The 17058-nt window shown below is 40.7% G+C and overlaps 1 protein-coding gene across 4 annotated transcripts; it reads left to right on the forward strand.

Annotated features, from left to right (window-relative positions):
* Window positions 1-1832: 1832 nt before the first annotated feature.
* Window positions 1833-14383, forward strand: LOC135492862 (interferon regulatory factor 8-like). 4 transcript variants are annotated; one of them, XM_064779550.1, is made up of 11 exons: window positions 1833-1925; window positions 2630-2826; window positions 5400-5574; window positions 6276-6343; window positions 7091-7151; window positions 7696-7863; window positions 8431-8496; window positions 9208-9332; window positions 10478-10647; window positions 11796-12051; window positions 12763-14383. In XM_064779550.1, the coding sequence occupies exons 2-11, from the start codon at window positions 2653-2655 to the stop codon at window positions 12850-12852; spliced, it is 1353 nt and encodes a 450-aa protein (XP_064635620.1). In that variant the 5' UTR covers window positions 1833-1925; window positions 2630-2652; the 3' UTR covers window positions 12853-14383. The 4 variants fall into 4 exon arrangements, with proteins under 4 accessions (XP_064635620.1, XP_064635618.1, XP_064635619.1 ...); XM_064779548.1 differs by lacking the exon at window positions 1833-1925 and adding an exon at window positions 1965-2119; XM_064779549.1 differs by lacking the exon at window positions 1833-1925 and adding an exon at window positions 1965-2103.
* Window positions 14384-17058: the final 2675 nt, after the last annotated feature.

Genomic DNA, 17058 nt, shown 5'->3' on the forward strand with positions numbered 1-17058 from the left:
TATCGACTCTGCCGCAGTTGGTTCCCCAGCGACCTTTCAACAATGGGGACAATCGACGGTCAACAACGTTCATAATGGGACGTATTTAAGGTTGGACACGCATGCGCGCAATTTCATTGCGCGTTCTACTTTATCATAATTGAGGACGAGGAATCGTTTCAGCGCGAAGCGGCTTTTTGTCGTCCAATTTTGCAAGAATACGATCCATTCATAAAACTGAAAAACAAAACAAATGGACGTTTTTTATTGCCTGAGCACTGACGCGAGAGGTCACGTGGCTGAGAAAATAGATTCATGCGAGAAACCTGCATTAATTCACAAATCCTGTTCGAAGTGTGGCGCCTCTTCGTGCGTGACCAGTCGTGCTGTCACCTGACCACGGATCACGGCAACACTGAGCGCCCGCGACTGCGCCATTCATTCATTGTTAAAATTTATATCTATCTTTATTACGCATCTGTTTGACACAAATATACTTCACAGTGTTATGAAAAATAACTATCATGACTTCCTTAAGATGCTTTTTTATCGAAACAGACCAAGAAGTCTATTCAATCCATGTTACAAGCAGCGCACTATACACACACTGGATGAGTGTGTGGACGATCAAACTGTGGCAGAGGGACTATGTGTAGGAATTTCAACGGGTGTATAGAAAATACGCATTTGACCGAAGACCGGGAGAGTGGAGTACGGCTTCATCTACCACCAAACGTTGAGCATGGCTTCATTTACCCTCAAAGTCATTTACCACCAAATGTTGGAATTAAGAGGGAGGCGCGGGGTGCGTGACGCCATATGGGTGTTGATATCTTGCCAAAATTATTTAAAATAATCGAATTATTTCAAACCAAAAACGACAAAAAGGCAATGAAATATGTTAACAACATGTTCATTTCATCCAACAGAAAGTAAATCACTTTAAAAAAGCTTAGTATTTGCATTGATAGAGTCATTAATCTCACGAATATGAATTACGACTTCCGAACTTAGGAACTCGCGTTCCATTTTGAAGTCAGCCGTATCTGGCGTTATGTATCAGAAGTTAATGCTTTCGTCCAGTTCCGGTCTAATTGAAAAACGGACGCTGCGACAATGTAGACTAATTCGTAGCGAATCGGAAAATTCAAAACTCGCTGCGACTGAGAAATTACAGTGGATTGGTGAAAGAACTTTGGATCCCGTGTGACCCTTCAAAGGGTAACGGACGTTGATCAGCTTAGAAACCGATGATCATGGGGGGGTCTCCTTCTCGGATATATAGCTATTCGTAATTTGTAATTCGTGAGATTTGCGGAAACCATTTGGGAACAGTTTTGGAATTTCTACTCAGCTTGCTTGACGATCCAAAACAATGAAATTAATTCGAACAATTTGGGCAAATTATTATTGAATTCCCACATGGCATTGCATAACGTTGCATAACATGACTGACACCAGTCAATATCACTAATTTTGTTATTTTTACTACATTCAGCTAATCTAAATAAAGACTTATGGCACGACTGGATCGTTTTAAAAATAGCATGTGGGAATAACGTACGTTACTTCCTCCAAGAAATAAATAGTTAATTTTTCCGGCCTCAATTTTTTTATTATCTCACCTCAATTGAAAATGTATTGAATTTATGCCCACCCCTTAAATTATGGCATTTCCCAAATGATGAACACCTGCTAGAAATGCATGTTTCACGTTTACTTTCATTTTCATACACTATTATTTAGGCCGTGTCTGCTAACCTCGTCCTCTATATTGATATCAAATAAAATAATCCGATATCAGGCGGTCATCACTTGAACCGGCCCAGGGTACGGGAGTTGGCATTGCTAGTGTAGACGTGGTGCACAATATGTGGACTGTGAAATTGCAGCAGGCGAGGTTGATTCTAAAAAATGATTCTGGTTTTCCCCACGCATAGGAATAGGTATGTGTAGGGTATATTCTTTATAAACAGTGCCGCCTACTCGGTCTTGTTAAGTCACGTCTTGGTGTCCAACTCAATCAGTAATAATATCGACGATTGTGGAGATACTACGCAATTGATTTGACTTCTGCCGGGTTGGACATCATTGTCTCGGCGATTAGGACGGAAAGGCTCTTAGGTGAGCTATTAACTGGGTAAGTTTCTTGGATATATCCCAGCGATTTCGACCGAGCTATCCAGGTAAGTTCTTTGGACATATCCCAGCGATTAGGACGGATCCTGAGAAGCTGCCGAGTGAGCTATAGCCTGGACATATCCCAGCGAAGCCAGGTTAGTTCATTGGACATCTTTCAGCGATTAGGACGGAGAGGCTCTTAAGTGAGGGAGCCAGGTAAATTTCTCAGACATATCCCGGCGATTAGGAAGTGAGGTAGCCAGGTAAGTTTCTCCGACATATCCCGGCGATTAGGATGGATGAGGCTTCTGATTGAGCTAGCCAATTAACCCCATACAATAGCTGTGTATTGTCAACGAATGTGGTTAATGGCTTGGTTAGGGTTAGCTACATAATTTTCAACAAAGGAACTCGGCGACTCTATTCACTTTAACAAAATGACCGGACTTAGATTGCGGGGAAGCCGCATCCAACCTGTCCTTCATATTATACCCTCGATGAGTCTGGTACTATCATCAACATTTTTCAGCTAAATCACTACAAATCACTAGAATGCCACCAACTGGGAGAGAGAAGAAGAGACTCAGGGACTGGCTTGAGGACCTCCTCAATACCGGTCAGGTTCCCGGGATGAGGTGGACAGATATGGAGAGAGGTGAATTTCTAATGGTATGGAGGAATGGTAACAACAGGGCGTGGACGGAAGAGGATGGATTCATCTACAGGGTAAGCTAAAAAAACACTAACATTTACACTCCGAACGCAGTGGACATTTTTATATGGGATTTTTTTATCCCAGATGCTTGTAGCACATGCAGTCTGACACTAGAGTAAATGGTAGACACTTTTTACAATACTAGTATACAGTAGAACCTCTCTATTAAGCAATCCCTCGAGAATGAGAAGTGCTGTCCTTAATAGAGAGGTGTCCTGATTAGAGAGGTCAAATTGAATGGAAACAGCCAATTTGGGACCAAACTTAGTGTCCTTAATAGAGAGGTGTCCGCTAAGGGAGGTTCCACTCTACTTATAAATGTCTTAATCGTTCTCGGAAACTCCTACTCTGGTCGTCTGTTCTGTAGGTGTTTCTAAGAAGATAACTATCTAGGCCTACTGATATATCAGCGGATACAGTGAGGACAAAAAGGAGGGCGACAAGATATATAATTCCTATAATTTAGTTGTTACGTCGTATTACTGGTGGTCCAGAAAAATAGAAATGCAATTATCATGTTATACACAATGTCGTTTTGTAGTTGTTATGCATCAAAATTAACTGAAACTTGGTATTTGTAGTTAATGTAGTTGTATACTTGTCTACACAATGGCAACATGGAAAGTTACTCTAGGTTCAGATTTCTAACATCACTGGGTGCGAACCTATCCGACCGACCCATATTTAGCTAAGGCCAAGCCATTGTATTCAACATCAACAGACAGCTGAGAGTTATGCTAGCATTGTGTTAATTTCAGTCACTATTCGTTGGACGATAACGATGTAGATAGGTTCATAATACTTGACTTGCCAAACTCAGCTCGACGCCGAACTGCAGAGCCACTCGCGGACAAAGATAGAACAACTCGACATTTTTTTCACCGGTTTTCTTGCTGCACATGCGTACCAGCGTCATCTTTTGTTGATTTCCGCTGGTACGCATGCGCAGCGAGAAAACCGGTGAAAAAAATGTCGAGTTGTTCTATCTTTGTCCGCGAGTGGCGCTGCAGTTCGGCGTCGAGCTGAGTTTGGCAAGTCAAGTATTGACAGATTGGGTCAGTGGTGGTCTGTTTACTCTTCAAAGTACGTCCCCTTTCTTTCTGTGCCAGCCAAGCATACTGAACTGCCCCGAACCTGACCATGCATACTTATCATGTAGGTGGTCCCAACCAGTGATGTTGGAACTCCGAATCTAGAGTATATTCAGTACATACTGGATCCACTCGCCAATAAGATCCTAAGCCCGACAATACCCGATTTCTACTCCCACCTCGGATGGGTAGAGCAGCGAAACTTTTCATATTACAATTAAAGACCAATTAGAAGAAACGAGGACAAGATATCCCACCCCTTTTATGGCTGCGAAAGGCCTACTATCGTGTTCGGTTGTTTAGGCTCTACCCATCGAGGCGGTAGTAGAAATCGGGTATTTTCGGGCTTGTGATCTTATTGGTGAGTGGATCCAGTATTTACGCAATTGGAAATTTTTCAATTCAATAAAAAGATTCAAATTTTAACGAACGGCGTACCAAATTGTTTTCTTTCTGTAAACATTGAAGACATACTGCAGTTAGTTGTCGCCCCCTGAAATCAGAGAATGTCTAGATTTTTACATGGTCAAAGCCAAATCTACTGGATCCACTCACCAATAAGATCTCGAGCCCGACAATACCCGATTTGTACCACCGCCTCGATGGGTGGAGTCTAAACAGCCGAACGTAATAGTAGGCCTTTCGCAGCCATGAAAGGGATGTGATATCTATTCAAGGGTTAAAGAGGTTGAATAGCGCCTCCAGAAGCAAGCAACAGCGCCACCCGTAGCAGAAAGAAGAACTGCTTAGTGACGTCATGGTTTCCATATACGGCATCTCATTTGCATATTTTTACAACCTTATTTACTACGAGTTATAAATATGCCAGTAGCACGTGGATCATGCCGGGCGGCGCTGTCAGGTGTTTCCACTATGGGTTACATAATCGGCTACAAAGAGGCCAGTGTCCTAGTAAATGAAGTTAGCAATGATAGCGAAAGCATGTTAGTGTATGTTACGCAGTCAATAGCGATAGTAGTGAGTTGGAGAGAGGAGAAAATGGAAAATCCGCGAGCGAATCGACGAGACGAGGCATTTTTCAAGCATCCGAATGGTACCTTACAGATCCGCAAGGGGCGCGTTACCGAAAATGTTGCAAAAATCAATAACGTAATTGTAAATATTGTCATATTTTTCAAGATGAGAGTATGTAAATGATTCGCAAACCGTAAACCAATGAAAGGCCAGTATCTATTGAACCTTACAAGTGATTTTGGGGCCTTGAAACTCCTTATATTTATCAATGAAACCTTATTCCCGCCTAAGGTTTTGACCGGGCCGTGCAAAACTCCCCTTTTTTTCCCGGGCATTTCCCTTTAACAACGTAATCGTCATGAATAGCCATTGAACTTGACTGGGTCTATTGTTTAAGTACCGAGAAGTACTTCAGTACATGTTCACGGGCCAAAAAGGTTCATTTGAATTGAGGATATAGACACTTGCAACTGAACAATAAAAATATGGACGAGCTTAAACTTTTTAAACTTTTTCAGGAATGGGCAATTCATAAAGGACACTACAAACCGAATCCTGATGGCACATGGCCAGAACCTGACTACCCGACTTGGAAGTCAAGACTAAGATGTGCTTTAAACAGATGCAGTGATTTCCAGGAAATCAAACAGGACCAAAAGGTTGAATGGAAAATGTTTCGCATGGTCCCCAAGGGTGAGTTCTAAAAGACATTTTTACCTCTTTTCAAAATTGAATCATTGTCCTCAATACAATGAAACCTCTTTATTCAGGACACCCTTGGAACCCACAAATACTGTCCTTGAATGAGAGTTGTCCTGAATACAGAGGTTAAATTCAATGGAAATCACCAATATTGGTCCAAATGCTTCGTACAGCGTCCTAAATAGAGAGGTGTCCGCTAAGGGGGGTTCCAAAGTAGTATTCCTTTGTGAAAATGGGGTTTGTAGCTTCGACATGGAACATTGCAAAGCGTGTTCAAGATTACAAAGACATTGCCACTTTCAATGCCTGCTAAACACTAAACAAAACAAGATCTCTTTTAGAAAGTGAGCGCTTTTAGCACGGACTCCACGTGCACTCTACATATACATTAATTGCATTTTTATTGCGATATACATGTTTTATAATACTCATTATCATTATAAAAATTTCAAGGGGACAGTTTTCAAATTCTTGAGTTACATTCAGAGTGGTAAACTGACTGTAGCCGCCAGTCGTCATTTATACAACGCGTATTAGTAAAAGAACATCCGAGTAGAGGATGCTACAGATATGGATTCTGTCTGAGAACGCAATCATTATCCGTTGGTCATTATCAATGCATTTCTCATGACTTTTTGAAGTTCATTACGTTCAAGATGTAAAATGACGATCTCCCTTTTTTTCTGCTTCAGAGAGAGATCCCACACCGGATCCCACACAAGCAGCGCAGTATGGCGCAGTTCAACCATCATGTTCTACCGTAAGTTCATTTCTATAGCACTCCACGATAATGACGTCACTGCAGCTGCTGCCCTCTATTTCCCCATCGCTGAATTACAGGCAATGTCGGACAAACATGCGGTTTCGTAATGGATTCAGGCTTTCTAACTAGGGCAGTTAGATTCAATCTGGCACATGTCCGAGTGTTGGAAATACTACATAATTGTTCTGAATATTTCTCTCTCTGACTCTATGGTATCATTCATGCTAAAAGCAATGCAGGGTCAAAGATAATTGACTTTGAAATAAGCTCAAATGCGTAGAAATAAGTGTCGATGTCCGACTGTCACGTGACTAAAACGTCATCAATATCTTATTCAAATGACCTTGTGAGCTATAAATAGTAACTTCGCGGAATGCTTTTACGATTCGCTAAAAGTTTCCAAAATAATCAATTTGATAAAATGACTTGTATCTTTGTCGTTTTGCTTCTTTGATGTTGAGCATTCCCCTGCTCATAATTTTAAAGGGGTATCCGCCGTTCATAATTAGTAGTGGTCCAGGAAAATAGAAATGCAGTTATACACAATGCCATAGTGCAGTTATTATGCATACAAATATGCTGAAACTTGGTATTCATAGTATTTGTATATCTGTCTACAAAACGGCATTGTTGAAACTTATAATCAATGTCGATTTAAAAGACCTGAAATTTTCAAATTCAATTACAAGTTTCGAATATTTAACAGTAATGGCCTGTAAAACAGCTAAAATATTTATGTTGCAGGATATGTACATCAATGTTTATTTTCCACCAAACATTCCAGCTGTTGTAACAGGAATAAAAGGTTGGTAACTGCTCACCCATTTTAGCAAAAACACACCACTTCCTGGATTTTTGGTCAAACAGCGCGTTTTTGATAATAATTTATTACGAAAAATTGCCTTGGCATAGCCATCTTCCCCTAGTAGAAAGCATTAACGTGCATGATTTGTTCTCCATCCTGGGGAAAACCCAGGATGTTATGCACGGATGAACCAGTGTGACTTTCAAGGAAGTAAAATTCCTGGCTCTTTACAACAATGGGTGAAATATTCGAGTACCTGACTGATGAGCTTAAAGCCATGGTCCCTTGCACCTGAGTGTCTGCTCCAGGACAATTGAAAGATCCCACAGCCATAGCCTATAGTGGACTCTATATCTCTGGCAAAAGTCCAATAGGGTTTCAACGCTGGTAATGATAATGATGATGATGATGATGATACACCCATATCCATGTGAGTGATGGGACCAGTTTGAAAACACTGGCCCCTTCAGCTGAGTAATAAAACAAACAAGGGATTTGAAATCCTATCCAATTTTATTGTAAACTTTCCTTGTGATTTTTCAAGCAACCCCGGATTCATCGTATGAAGAAAAAAAACCACCAGACCAGATGAAGCAATCAGATGGATTCTCAAGTCTCAATTCAGAAGCGCTGGCTGGGTTGACACCTGAGCAACTGGCAAATTATGCCGACGAATTGATGGATATATCGCTAGAAAATGATGTGAAGATTGGTACAGTATTTCAGGAACCTAGGAATATTAATAAAGCAAATTTCTGCTAACACCAGAATATTCACTTTTGATGGACACACTTGAAATCGTTTTAGGTTGATTTTAGATTAAAGTGTTTTTCAGATAGACCTGGCCAAAGGTACCTTTTGTTACTAAACTTTAATGATATGATCTGTGATCTCAAATAGTTATGTTGCTCAGCCCTGGGCAGCCGGTGTTATAGTTGAATGGCTTTAGTGGACACCGTGAAAGAGCCGTATTTGTGTTGTGCAACACCACTATTTTTTGGTAAATGTGATCTGGTCACATTCCTAAGTTCAACTTGGTACCTTTGTCCGGAACAATATGAGAAACACTTTGTCCTTCCTTTCCTTTCCTTTTTTTACCAGACCACTACTGTTTTGAAATATTTATCACCATGGTCATTCATGCAATATACGGTTTGCATTCTTGTGTACATTCGCTGAAATCCCGGCACGCCATGATGATGTTGGAAAGACTAACTATATCAAGCCAGAGTCCCTTTGTTAATAGCAATGATATTTCCAATGTACATAACTCTTTCAGAGTGTGATGAAAGCCAGGAGATGCCAGACTCGCTGTCACTACTGAGCTTGAGGTCCGAGCCAAAAGGTAGGAAATAAAGAGCAGAAACATTATGGAATCGGCAAACTGGCATTTCAATCAACGGAATCTGTATCAAAGCGAAGCTGTCTTCAATTTAAATCAAATATTCAATAAAATATTCGAATATTCTATACACAATACACAATCAGTTGAATACACACTGGACCTAGTCGAATGAGCCATCGACGTATATTGGCTGAGACAATCGGATTTACGCCATATATACGTCGATGCAAGGAGCTTCTTTGAAGTATTTTTTTCTTTTATGGTATTAAGTTTAATAAGACTACACTGGACCTTATATTATGTGGTCAAATATTCGACCACATATGTAAGGGCCTACTCAAATGAAAGCATTTAACAAACTACATGTAAATGTTTATTCAACAGAACGATTGTTCAACTGAATCTGTGTTCAACTGAAAGTGTATTCAACTGAATGAGTATTCAGCATGATATGTATTCAACTTATAGTATACCTTCAAATTGTGTATTCATGTAAATGTTTATTCAACCAAATGTGTATTCGTGTAAATGTTTATTCAACCAAATGTATATTCAACCAATTTGAATTCAACCAAATGTGCATTCAACCAAATTTGTATTCAACCAAACTAGTATTCAACTGAATCTGTATTCAGCTGAAAGTATTCAGCTGTCTGCTTTTAACAAAATATGTATTGGTATTCAAAACACTTTTCTCAATTTGTCTTCCAGTTCACGATATGTGCTTTTGGTTAAGATACAAGAGCACAGTCATCAGAAAATGTATCCTTACGAACCAAAAGGGATGCCAAATCTACAACCCTGGCTCGGCAAATATTCCCGCACTTGCACCTGAGGTAATTACATAACTACTAAATATTTTCTAAATTCGATGGTCTGAGTTGAAGATGAACAGTTAGCACAGTATCCGTAGTTGTATCTTTCCATTCGCTCCTGCCTTTCAATAGATCATAAAATCATTATAGCCTCCTTCCATTTCTTTAAAATAGATATATGTATACGATCTTTCTCAGCATTTATTTAATCCTAATATATCACTGTCTTCTAAACCAGGAGCAATTTGCAGGGGAGTTAAAAAAGATAGAGCATTAATTAACCCTGGCTATATCTGACACGATTGTATAGTACCCCCAGGTATATGGCACGGCTTAACCCGCCGGCCATCAGGGAATTCCTTTACGGCCCAGTGGTTGGCGCGTTGGCCCCAGAGTGGAAGTTAAGCAACGTTGAGCGCGGTCAACCTTCGGATCAGTGACCGGCGCGTACAATACATCTGGCAGACCTTCCCACGCGATGCGAGCTCTGGATTTGTAGTTCGGTACTGAGACGCATGAAGCGCTAAGTAGGATCGCGGACGATCCATCTCTGTCTGAAGGGGGGAATGATGTATAGTACCCCCAGGTATATGGCACGGCTTAACCCGCCGGCCATGAGGGAATTCCTTTATGGCCCAGTGGTTGGCGCGTTGGCCCCAGAGTGGAAGTTAAGCAACGTTGAGCGCGGTCAACCTTTGGATCGGTGACCGGCGCGTATAATACAACGATCAACTGGGAAGAACCATTTCTGAATATCAATGAAGAAAGCGAGTTTTTATAAGCTTGCAAATGCCATTCGTCAAAATGTCCAAGTTAAATTGACAATAGGTTAGCGACATTAAGTTGTATGTTGGTCATAGTGATGTCTGGTGTAGAAATTTGAAATGTCCCAGGAGAGCATGTCAGGGAACAAAGGATTCTATTATGGGCTATGATCAATGAGCTATTGACAGTCATGGCCTATATAACCATACCATATGGCCACTTTTTCCAGGGGGACATTTTCTACATCTACACCACCCTGGGCCTTGTGTTGTTTCTATGGCAATTAAAAAAGCAATCTAAGAACAGTAAAACTAGAGAATATTCATGTAATATGGGATAGAGATTTGCCCCAAAGCATTGATGCATTTTAGGATCTTTGACCTTGTAATTTGTGACTTCAGTATGAGATGAACGGCCAACATATTGGCCTCCCCCTTCCAAAGGGATACCTCCCAGGCAACGACGACCAACTCCACTGTGAGGACATCGCAAATATTCTGGAATACATGGACAATGGAACACAGATTTTTACAGATAAACAGGGGGATATTTATGCCAGGCGTCTGTCAAGGTAAATGAATGAAATATCGATCCTATTAGGGAAAATGTTTGTCCTTTTTCACCATGCACAATCAACATATCACCATGGTTAACTGACAGCATTCACCATGTCCACCAAAGCTATAGAGAGGTAAGTTCGGAATTCAGCATGGTTGACGTCATCCTGCGATCAGATTTTTGATTCTCCCACCTCTTAGTTTGAAATATCGCGAGGCGGAGTACAGTGAAAATCACTAGTTATGTCAGGATGGGTAAACGTTGAATTCACCATGGTAAAAAATATCATTTACCATGGTCAATGCAGCATTTAATTGTCTCGTGAAACGGTCCACCAGATATCTAGCCACAAGAAGAAATTATTGAATTACATTATGTAACTGATATATTCTATGTGTGTTTATTTGCTTCCCTGACAAGAAAAAAATGTATGTTGACATATTTTTAAATGAATTTGAAATTCTGAAAGCTAAGTTATAACATGAAGTCAATTGTCCTAACATGAAATATGCTTATTACTATATTACACAATTTCGTCCACTCTTTTTGGAAAGTTTTGTTGATGTTCTTTGAGTGTTCTATCCTAAAAGGCATACCCTGTCCGGTGAAAGTAGGCCAGAGCCCTCCATTAAACACTGTGTACATTTAGTGTACATTGTTGTTCATAAGTTTTGGTTAAAAAAGTACACCTAGGACCAATCAATCCGCACAACATTTTTTATTTGTCAAGAAGAACCCTTTGCTAATATCATAATAAAGTTTCACAACATTCCAATACCGATCACCTGAGAAAAAATGATTTCCGTACAGCATATCAATCAAATCGTCACTGGCGCATTGATATGGCCCGATCAAAATACAAGGTCTAAACTGACAAACTAAACCACATTTCTTAAATATATTATCAAAAAGCATAGTTCTGTGATGGCCTGACTCAGTAGATTTAGAATCAACCACAGACTGAGAATTAATTCCGTGCCACACCTCAGGTCGTGGATGAATACATGTCTCTGCCCAGTAATTCGAATTGCAATTTGTTTTTTGTCTTACCCTCATAGTAATAGTACGTACTGAGCTTATTGTAATAGTACAGACTTTATAACAACTCCAGTTCAAAATCGTACGTCAGCTCCGAACAAACTCCTCACTTTATACTTCAAGGTGTAAAATCTACTGTGCCAATGCTTCAATGAATGCAGCGGAGCCGTACAAATTACCACGCTACCAAAAGATCAAGGTGTTTGACTTCGCCGCCTTCCAGCAACAACTTCTGAAGGCCAAGACAGAAGGTGGAAAAGTCCCCAGTGTCACCGTCGTGTTTTCATTGGGGCAAAAGTGGTCGTGGACAAAGTCTATCAATAAGATGTGCATATCTGCAGCAGTTGCAAGTGCAAAATGTTGGTATGATTTGCGAAAGGTAGGTATCGTCTGATGGCGAACTGCTTTAGTTTTTGGCAAACAGGTCAAAACTGCAGGATCATTGAAACTTGCGCTGGTGATGCGCAGGTTGAAACGGATACACTTTTAATTAGTGGTGGTTATGGAACATAGAAATGCAGTCCTACCCAAAATATATAAGCTGGCTTGCCTTTTGGTTGTTTTAAATGCCCTAGTGCAGTAATTATATGCATACAAATTCATGCAGACAAACATATATGCTACCGAGCCTTAATGAGCAAGAATAAGAATACTGCATGCAGGGCCATTGACAGCAAGTACCAATAGCATTCCGCGATAATGAGGTCACTGCAGCTGCTGCCCTCTATTTCCCCATCGCTGAATTACAGGCAATGTCGGACAAACATGCGGTTTCGTAATGGATTCAGGCTTTCTAACTAGGGCAGTTAGATTCAATCTGGCACATGTTCGAGTGTTGGAAATACTACATAATTGTTCTGAATATTTCTCTCTCTGACTCTATGGTATCATTCATGCTAAAAACAATGCAGGGTCAAAGATAATTGACTTTGAAATAAGCTCAAATGCGTAGAAATAAGTGTCGATGTCCGACTGTCACGTGACTAAAACGTCATCAATATCTTATTCAAATGACCTTGTGAGCTATAAATAGTAACGTCGCGGAATGCTATTTGTAACATGTATACTACGAAATATTACTTTGTTTCAGTTCATGTCATCAAGACGGCGTTATCCGGGTAGAGCTGTAGAGGAGACTGCCATTGAAGTCAGTCTGGAGAATATGAACCTGGGGGACTAAAGAATTAGGTCTCATCCATCCAAAATGATTTTAAGGAAAACAGACAACCTCTAGGACACGAAGCGAATACTACCAACTCAAGAACTTTTCAAACCAGGCTTCTTCACATTGCACCTATTCCATATTCCAGACTCAGTTCCTCAAACGTTTACAACGCAGTGACTCCAATCTGGGCATTGATTTCAGGCTGGGTTAAAATAGAATTACACATTATAATGAAATGGCCAGGGCCACTGTGCTCACCTCCCTCACAGACATGTTATTGTTTTCGATTTAAGCCACTTGGTGGCCAAAACCAGGAATCAAACCAGACCGAAATTTAGTCTACAAGCTTTTATAACATAGGGCTACACATGTACCAAATTCAAGTCCATAGCTCCAGTAGTTACCAAACGTGCGACCGTCAACCAATTTACGCTATTTGACCTCTGTGACCTTGAAAAGAAGGTCAAATCAAAAACTCGTGTGACATGATATGTATCGTCATTACATGTACCTACGATGAATATTTGGTGATGATCGAGCCCTTCGTAAGGGAAATATAGCACATTTTCTGTTTTCGATTTTAGCCACCTGGTGGCATTATGAAGAATCAAACCGACTGAATTTTGGTCTCCCAGGTGTCAATACATAGGGTTTCAAGTCGATAGCTCCAGCAGTTACAAAACGTGCTTTGAAAAAAAGTTAATTATAATTTTGATTTTGAATAACACTCATCAAATCAATCATAGAACTTTGGCCACATGAATAAAAGATGTTTTGAGGCAATCAGTTTTACTTTTTGTTTCCAGTTTGTTTTATCTCGTTACCTGCATTAGTTTTGAGCAAAAGATATTTTTAAGTATCTGTTGCTCAAAACTAATGCAATTTAACGGCACTTCTGCTTTTTAACAGGTTTGGGTGTCGTTGGTCATCGATCAAACTCTCAGATCGCAGTTATAATCCACCCATTGATTGATTTGATGTTCTGAGTGTGGTGCAACCAGAGTCTTTCAAATAATTTATTTGAAAGACTCTGGTGTAACATAGAAGTAAGGCCTACGCCGTTCGTTAAATATTTGACATTTGAAAATGAATTTGAAAATTTCAAATTGTGCGGTTGTGTAGACACATATACAAATACTTTAGATACACATTTTCAGCTAATTCGTATGCCTGATATAAACTGCACTACTGACGCCATTGTGTTTAACAATATTTCTTTTTTCCTCGACCACCAGTAAGAACGAACAGCGTACCCCTTTAAAACTCATTGACCGTCTTTGAAATCCCACAATATCCCCGCCTATGGACTTAAAAGAAACACGAGTTGAAATTCAGGACGGCTATTGATCGTTTTAACGGTACACAACTAACTGGTTCAGTCAAACTCGCCCCAGTGCCGAAATTAAAAAATTTCAGACACTTGAATTGATCAATTGCCTCCATCTTGGATGTCAGCATCCTGAGATTCAGGGTTGTCACAATCGTATGTCATAAACTGTGTCGCCAGTTCAGATTGTAAATCTTATTCAAGTCGAATTAATGCCACTTTCTCCCATAAAACGTTTTCTTTTATTGATAAATAACAAAATATGATCTTTATAAATAAAATTTGACACTTAGTAGTGGATTTTAAGATGATTGTACGGAGAACTACAAACGCAGCGTAGGGCATCGCTGGCTTTGTGTTGTTGCGATAGCCTCACAGCAATAAGAACGATTCTTTCCTGGTCTACATCCGCGTTGCTGCTTTTCAAGATGGTGGAAACTTACTAGTTCTAGAGGCGTTGTAAGAAACGAAATCTGCGCCTCTAGTGTCAAGATTGTGATTCAGTATGTGCAAACTGTCTGAATTCACCTGTGATCACACTCCGGATGCAGAGGATTGGACTCCATCCAGGGTTAGGGTCAGGGCAAGCCTTTTTTTAAATCATGTGAGAAACCAAGCCAAAACAACTGGGACACAGAAACCTATTTATTGCCTAGTACCAGTTTCATTACACCCCGGATGCAGAGGATTGGACTCCATCCAGATCCTACTTGTAGGGAAGGTTTGGGGTAAGGGTCAGGGCAAATAATCATGTCAGAAACCAAGCCAAACAACTGGAACACAGAACCTTTTTATGGCCTCATACCAGTTTCATTACGGCAACAATCATTGGTTCAGAACCAAGCCCCTAATTTCCCTGCTACTTGAGGCTATCTTCAGGACGACAAATGCACTGCCGCGATAGTCCAGCCTCATATTTAGTTTGTATGGGACAACACCCAATACGACTCATGATAATCCAAGCCATTGATTGGCTTCACCAGGTTTTGCAGTAGTTTCACGTTCTCCAAAAATCATATGTCTAGACAAGATTTATACAACACGATCTGTGAACACAAGTAAAAAGGCATACAATACTTTAAAACCAAAGGAAAATTTTCAAAGCAACGAATCTACCTACTTTCACTTTACACCCATCATTACATGTATAAGCTCATTACATGTGTACAGTTGGAGCTGCCGGCTAGATGCGTCCTGGAAAAAAAAACGTTCTTGTGCATTTTTTATTGCAGTTCAGTGTTTTTTCAATTATCCAGTATTGAGAAATGGCGGTTCTGCTTGAAGCCAATTTTCTATGACAAACCTACATATCTCATGCCTGAGTTGTCCCCGTTATGATATGCCGTGGCCTCAGTGAACTATTCAACCATCTGGCTCTCAGACGGGCTTGTGGTATTCGACTCGATGACTCGACGATGCGATGACTCGATGACGCGATCCGGTTGGAATCTTTTTAAAGAATATCACTGCTTGGACTGTAATTTATACATAGAATCATAAGTGGAGGAAAATAAAAAAGAACCGATCATTACCAACCCCTTTCCAGCTGTTTTCACCGTATCTAATCCGACCATTTTTCGTTTCCTACAAGTTCGCATTTTTGATAAAACCATGCGCCATGTTGCTATGCAAGCCACTGGTATCTTACCGTCAATACAGCTAATACACCTAAATATAGCTGGTTCAGATCAACCTCCTACCCAGGATCTTTACGAGCAGAAATTCCAATGTTAAAATGACACGCGAGTTCCTGGAGACAAGGTTGGCTCTGGATATCCGTTCAGCACGGCAATATTAAATGTCCTATACACCTTTCCAGAAATGGGGCGCTGAGTGTCCGAAATAGTGATGTAATAAGGGGAAACTAGGCCTGTGGTGGAGGGACAAAGGAGATAGTCATGGTTGACCAACACACTTGAATGCCTTTAATGACGGACAAGGGGGAAAAAGTTAGTTCCAATGCAAGCCACCAATTTCGGAAAGCATGTATAGGGGCTGATGTATTGGGGGGGGGGGGGGGGGGGCAGATGACAAGGGACAGAAGAGGGACTGAGTGACTGAGTCTAAAAAACTGCACATATGCGAAATTCCGATTCTTGACAGACTACCACATGACATCTGACATTGACCACTAGAAGCTTGTTTGTCAATTAAATCTCCGGTCATTTTGCATGCTATGAAACTTCCACGAGTCCTTTAAATATCAAAATCAATCGCGGGGACCAATCTTCAGTGGCCATGGCTGGGGGGGGGGGGGGGACATCCTTCCACATACCGTAGCTTGGTATGGGAAGGCCGAGCTAAAACCTCTGCTGTTGCAGCGGTAGCCCGGAGACCAGGATCATGGGATTCCGTATTTTAGCAAAATCCATAGCAACGATCGCGTCATCGAGCCATCGCGTCGTCGAGTCATCGAGTCGAATACCACAAGCCCTCAGACGTCCCACAAAGCATCGCGTCGTGTTGCAACTCGGGAATCCCAGCTTGTCGTCAGGCCATAAACGTTCCTGCTTTTCTACTTTCTAGGGGTGTTCGACCCTCCTAATATCTTTTTGGTTCAAAACCAGATTCGATAATCATCGTATGAGTCCATAGCATTGTTCACACAGAAGAATTTAGAGTTCTGCACATTGTTTAGTCATCATACAGTGGCTGATCGAGACAGGCAGAGTTTTTTAAAGGAATCTACCACTTTCACTTCTGAAGACAGGTCAGTATTATCATTCTACGTAACTCCTACAATAGCTAAAAGCCAGGTGGGCAAGGTTGAGTTATATAAGGGACATGAAGGAAGTTTTATAGATCTATACATTTTTTATAGATCTATAGAACTTCCTGTTTTTGTAAATGTTATGTCCACAACGTTTTGGGCTCTGGAGGGCGAAGTGCTGATC

This window comes from Lineus longissimus, chromosome 8, assembly GCF_910592395.1.
Source record: "Lineus longissimus chromosome 8, tnLinLong1.2, whole genome shotgun sequence".
Classification (NCBI taxonomy): Eukaryota; Metazoa; Nemertea; class Pilidiophora; order Heteronemertea; family Lineidae; genus Lineus; species Lineus longissimus.

What these genes read in the sequence shown, in the direction of transcription:
- LOC135492862 (XM_064779550.1), top strand. Translation starts at nt 2,653, where the DNA reads ATGCCACCAACTGGGAGAGAGAAGAAGAGACTCAGGGACTGGCTTGAG. An exon ending in TTCAACCATCATGTTCTACC is followed by an intron (nt 6,344 to 7,090) that starts GTAAGTTCATTT and finishes TTTATGTTGCAG; the next exon opens with GATATGTACATCAATGTTTA. An exon ending in AGAAAATGATGTGAAGATTG is followed by an intron (nt 7,864 to 8,430) that starts GTACAGTATTTC and finishes TAACTCTTTCAG; the next exon opens with AGTGTGATGAAAGCCAGGAG.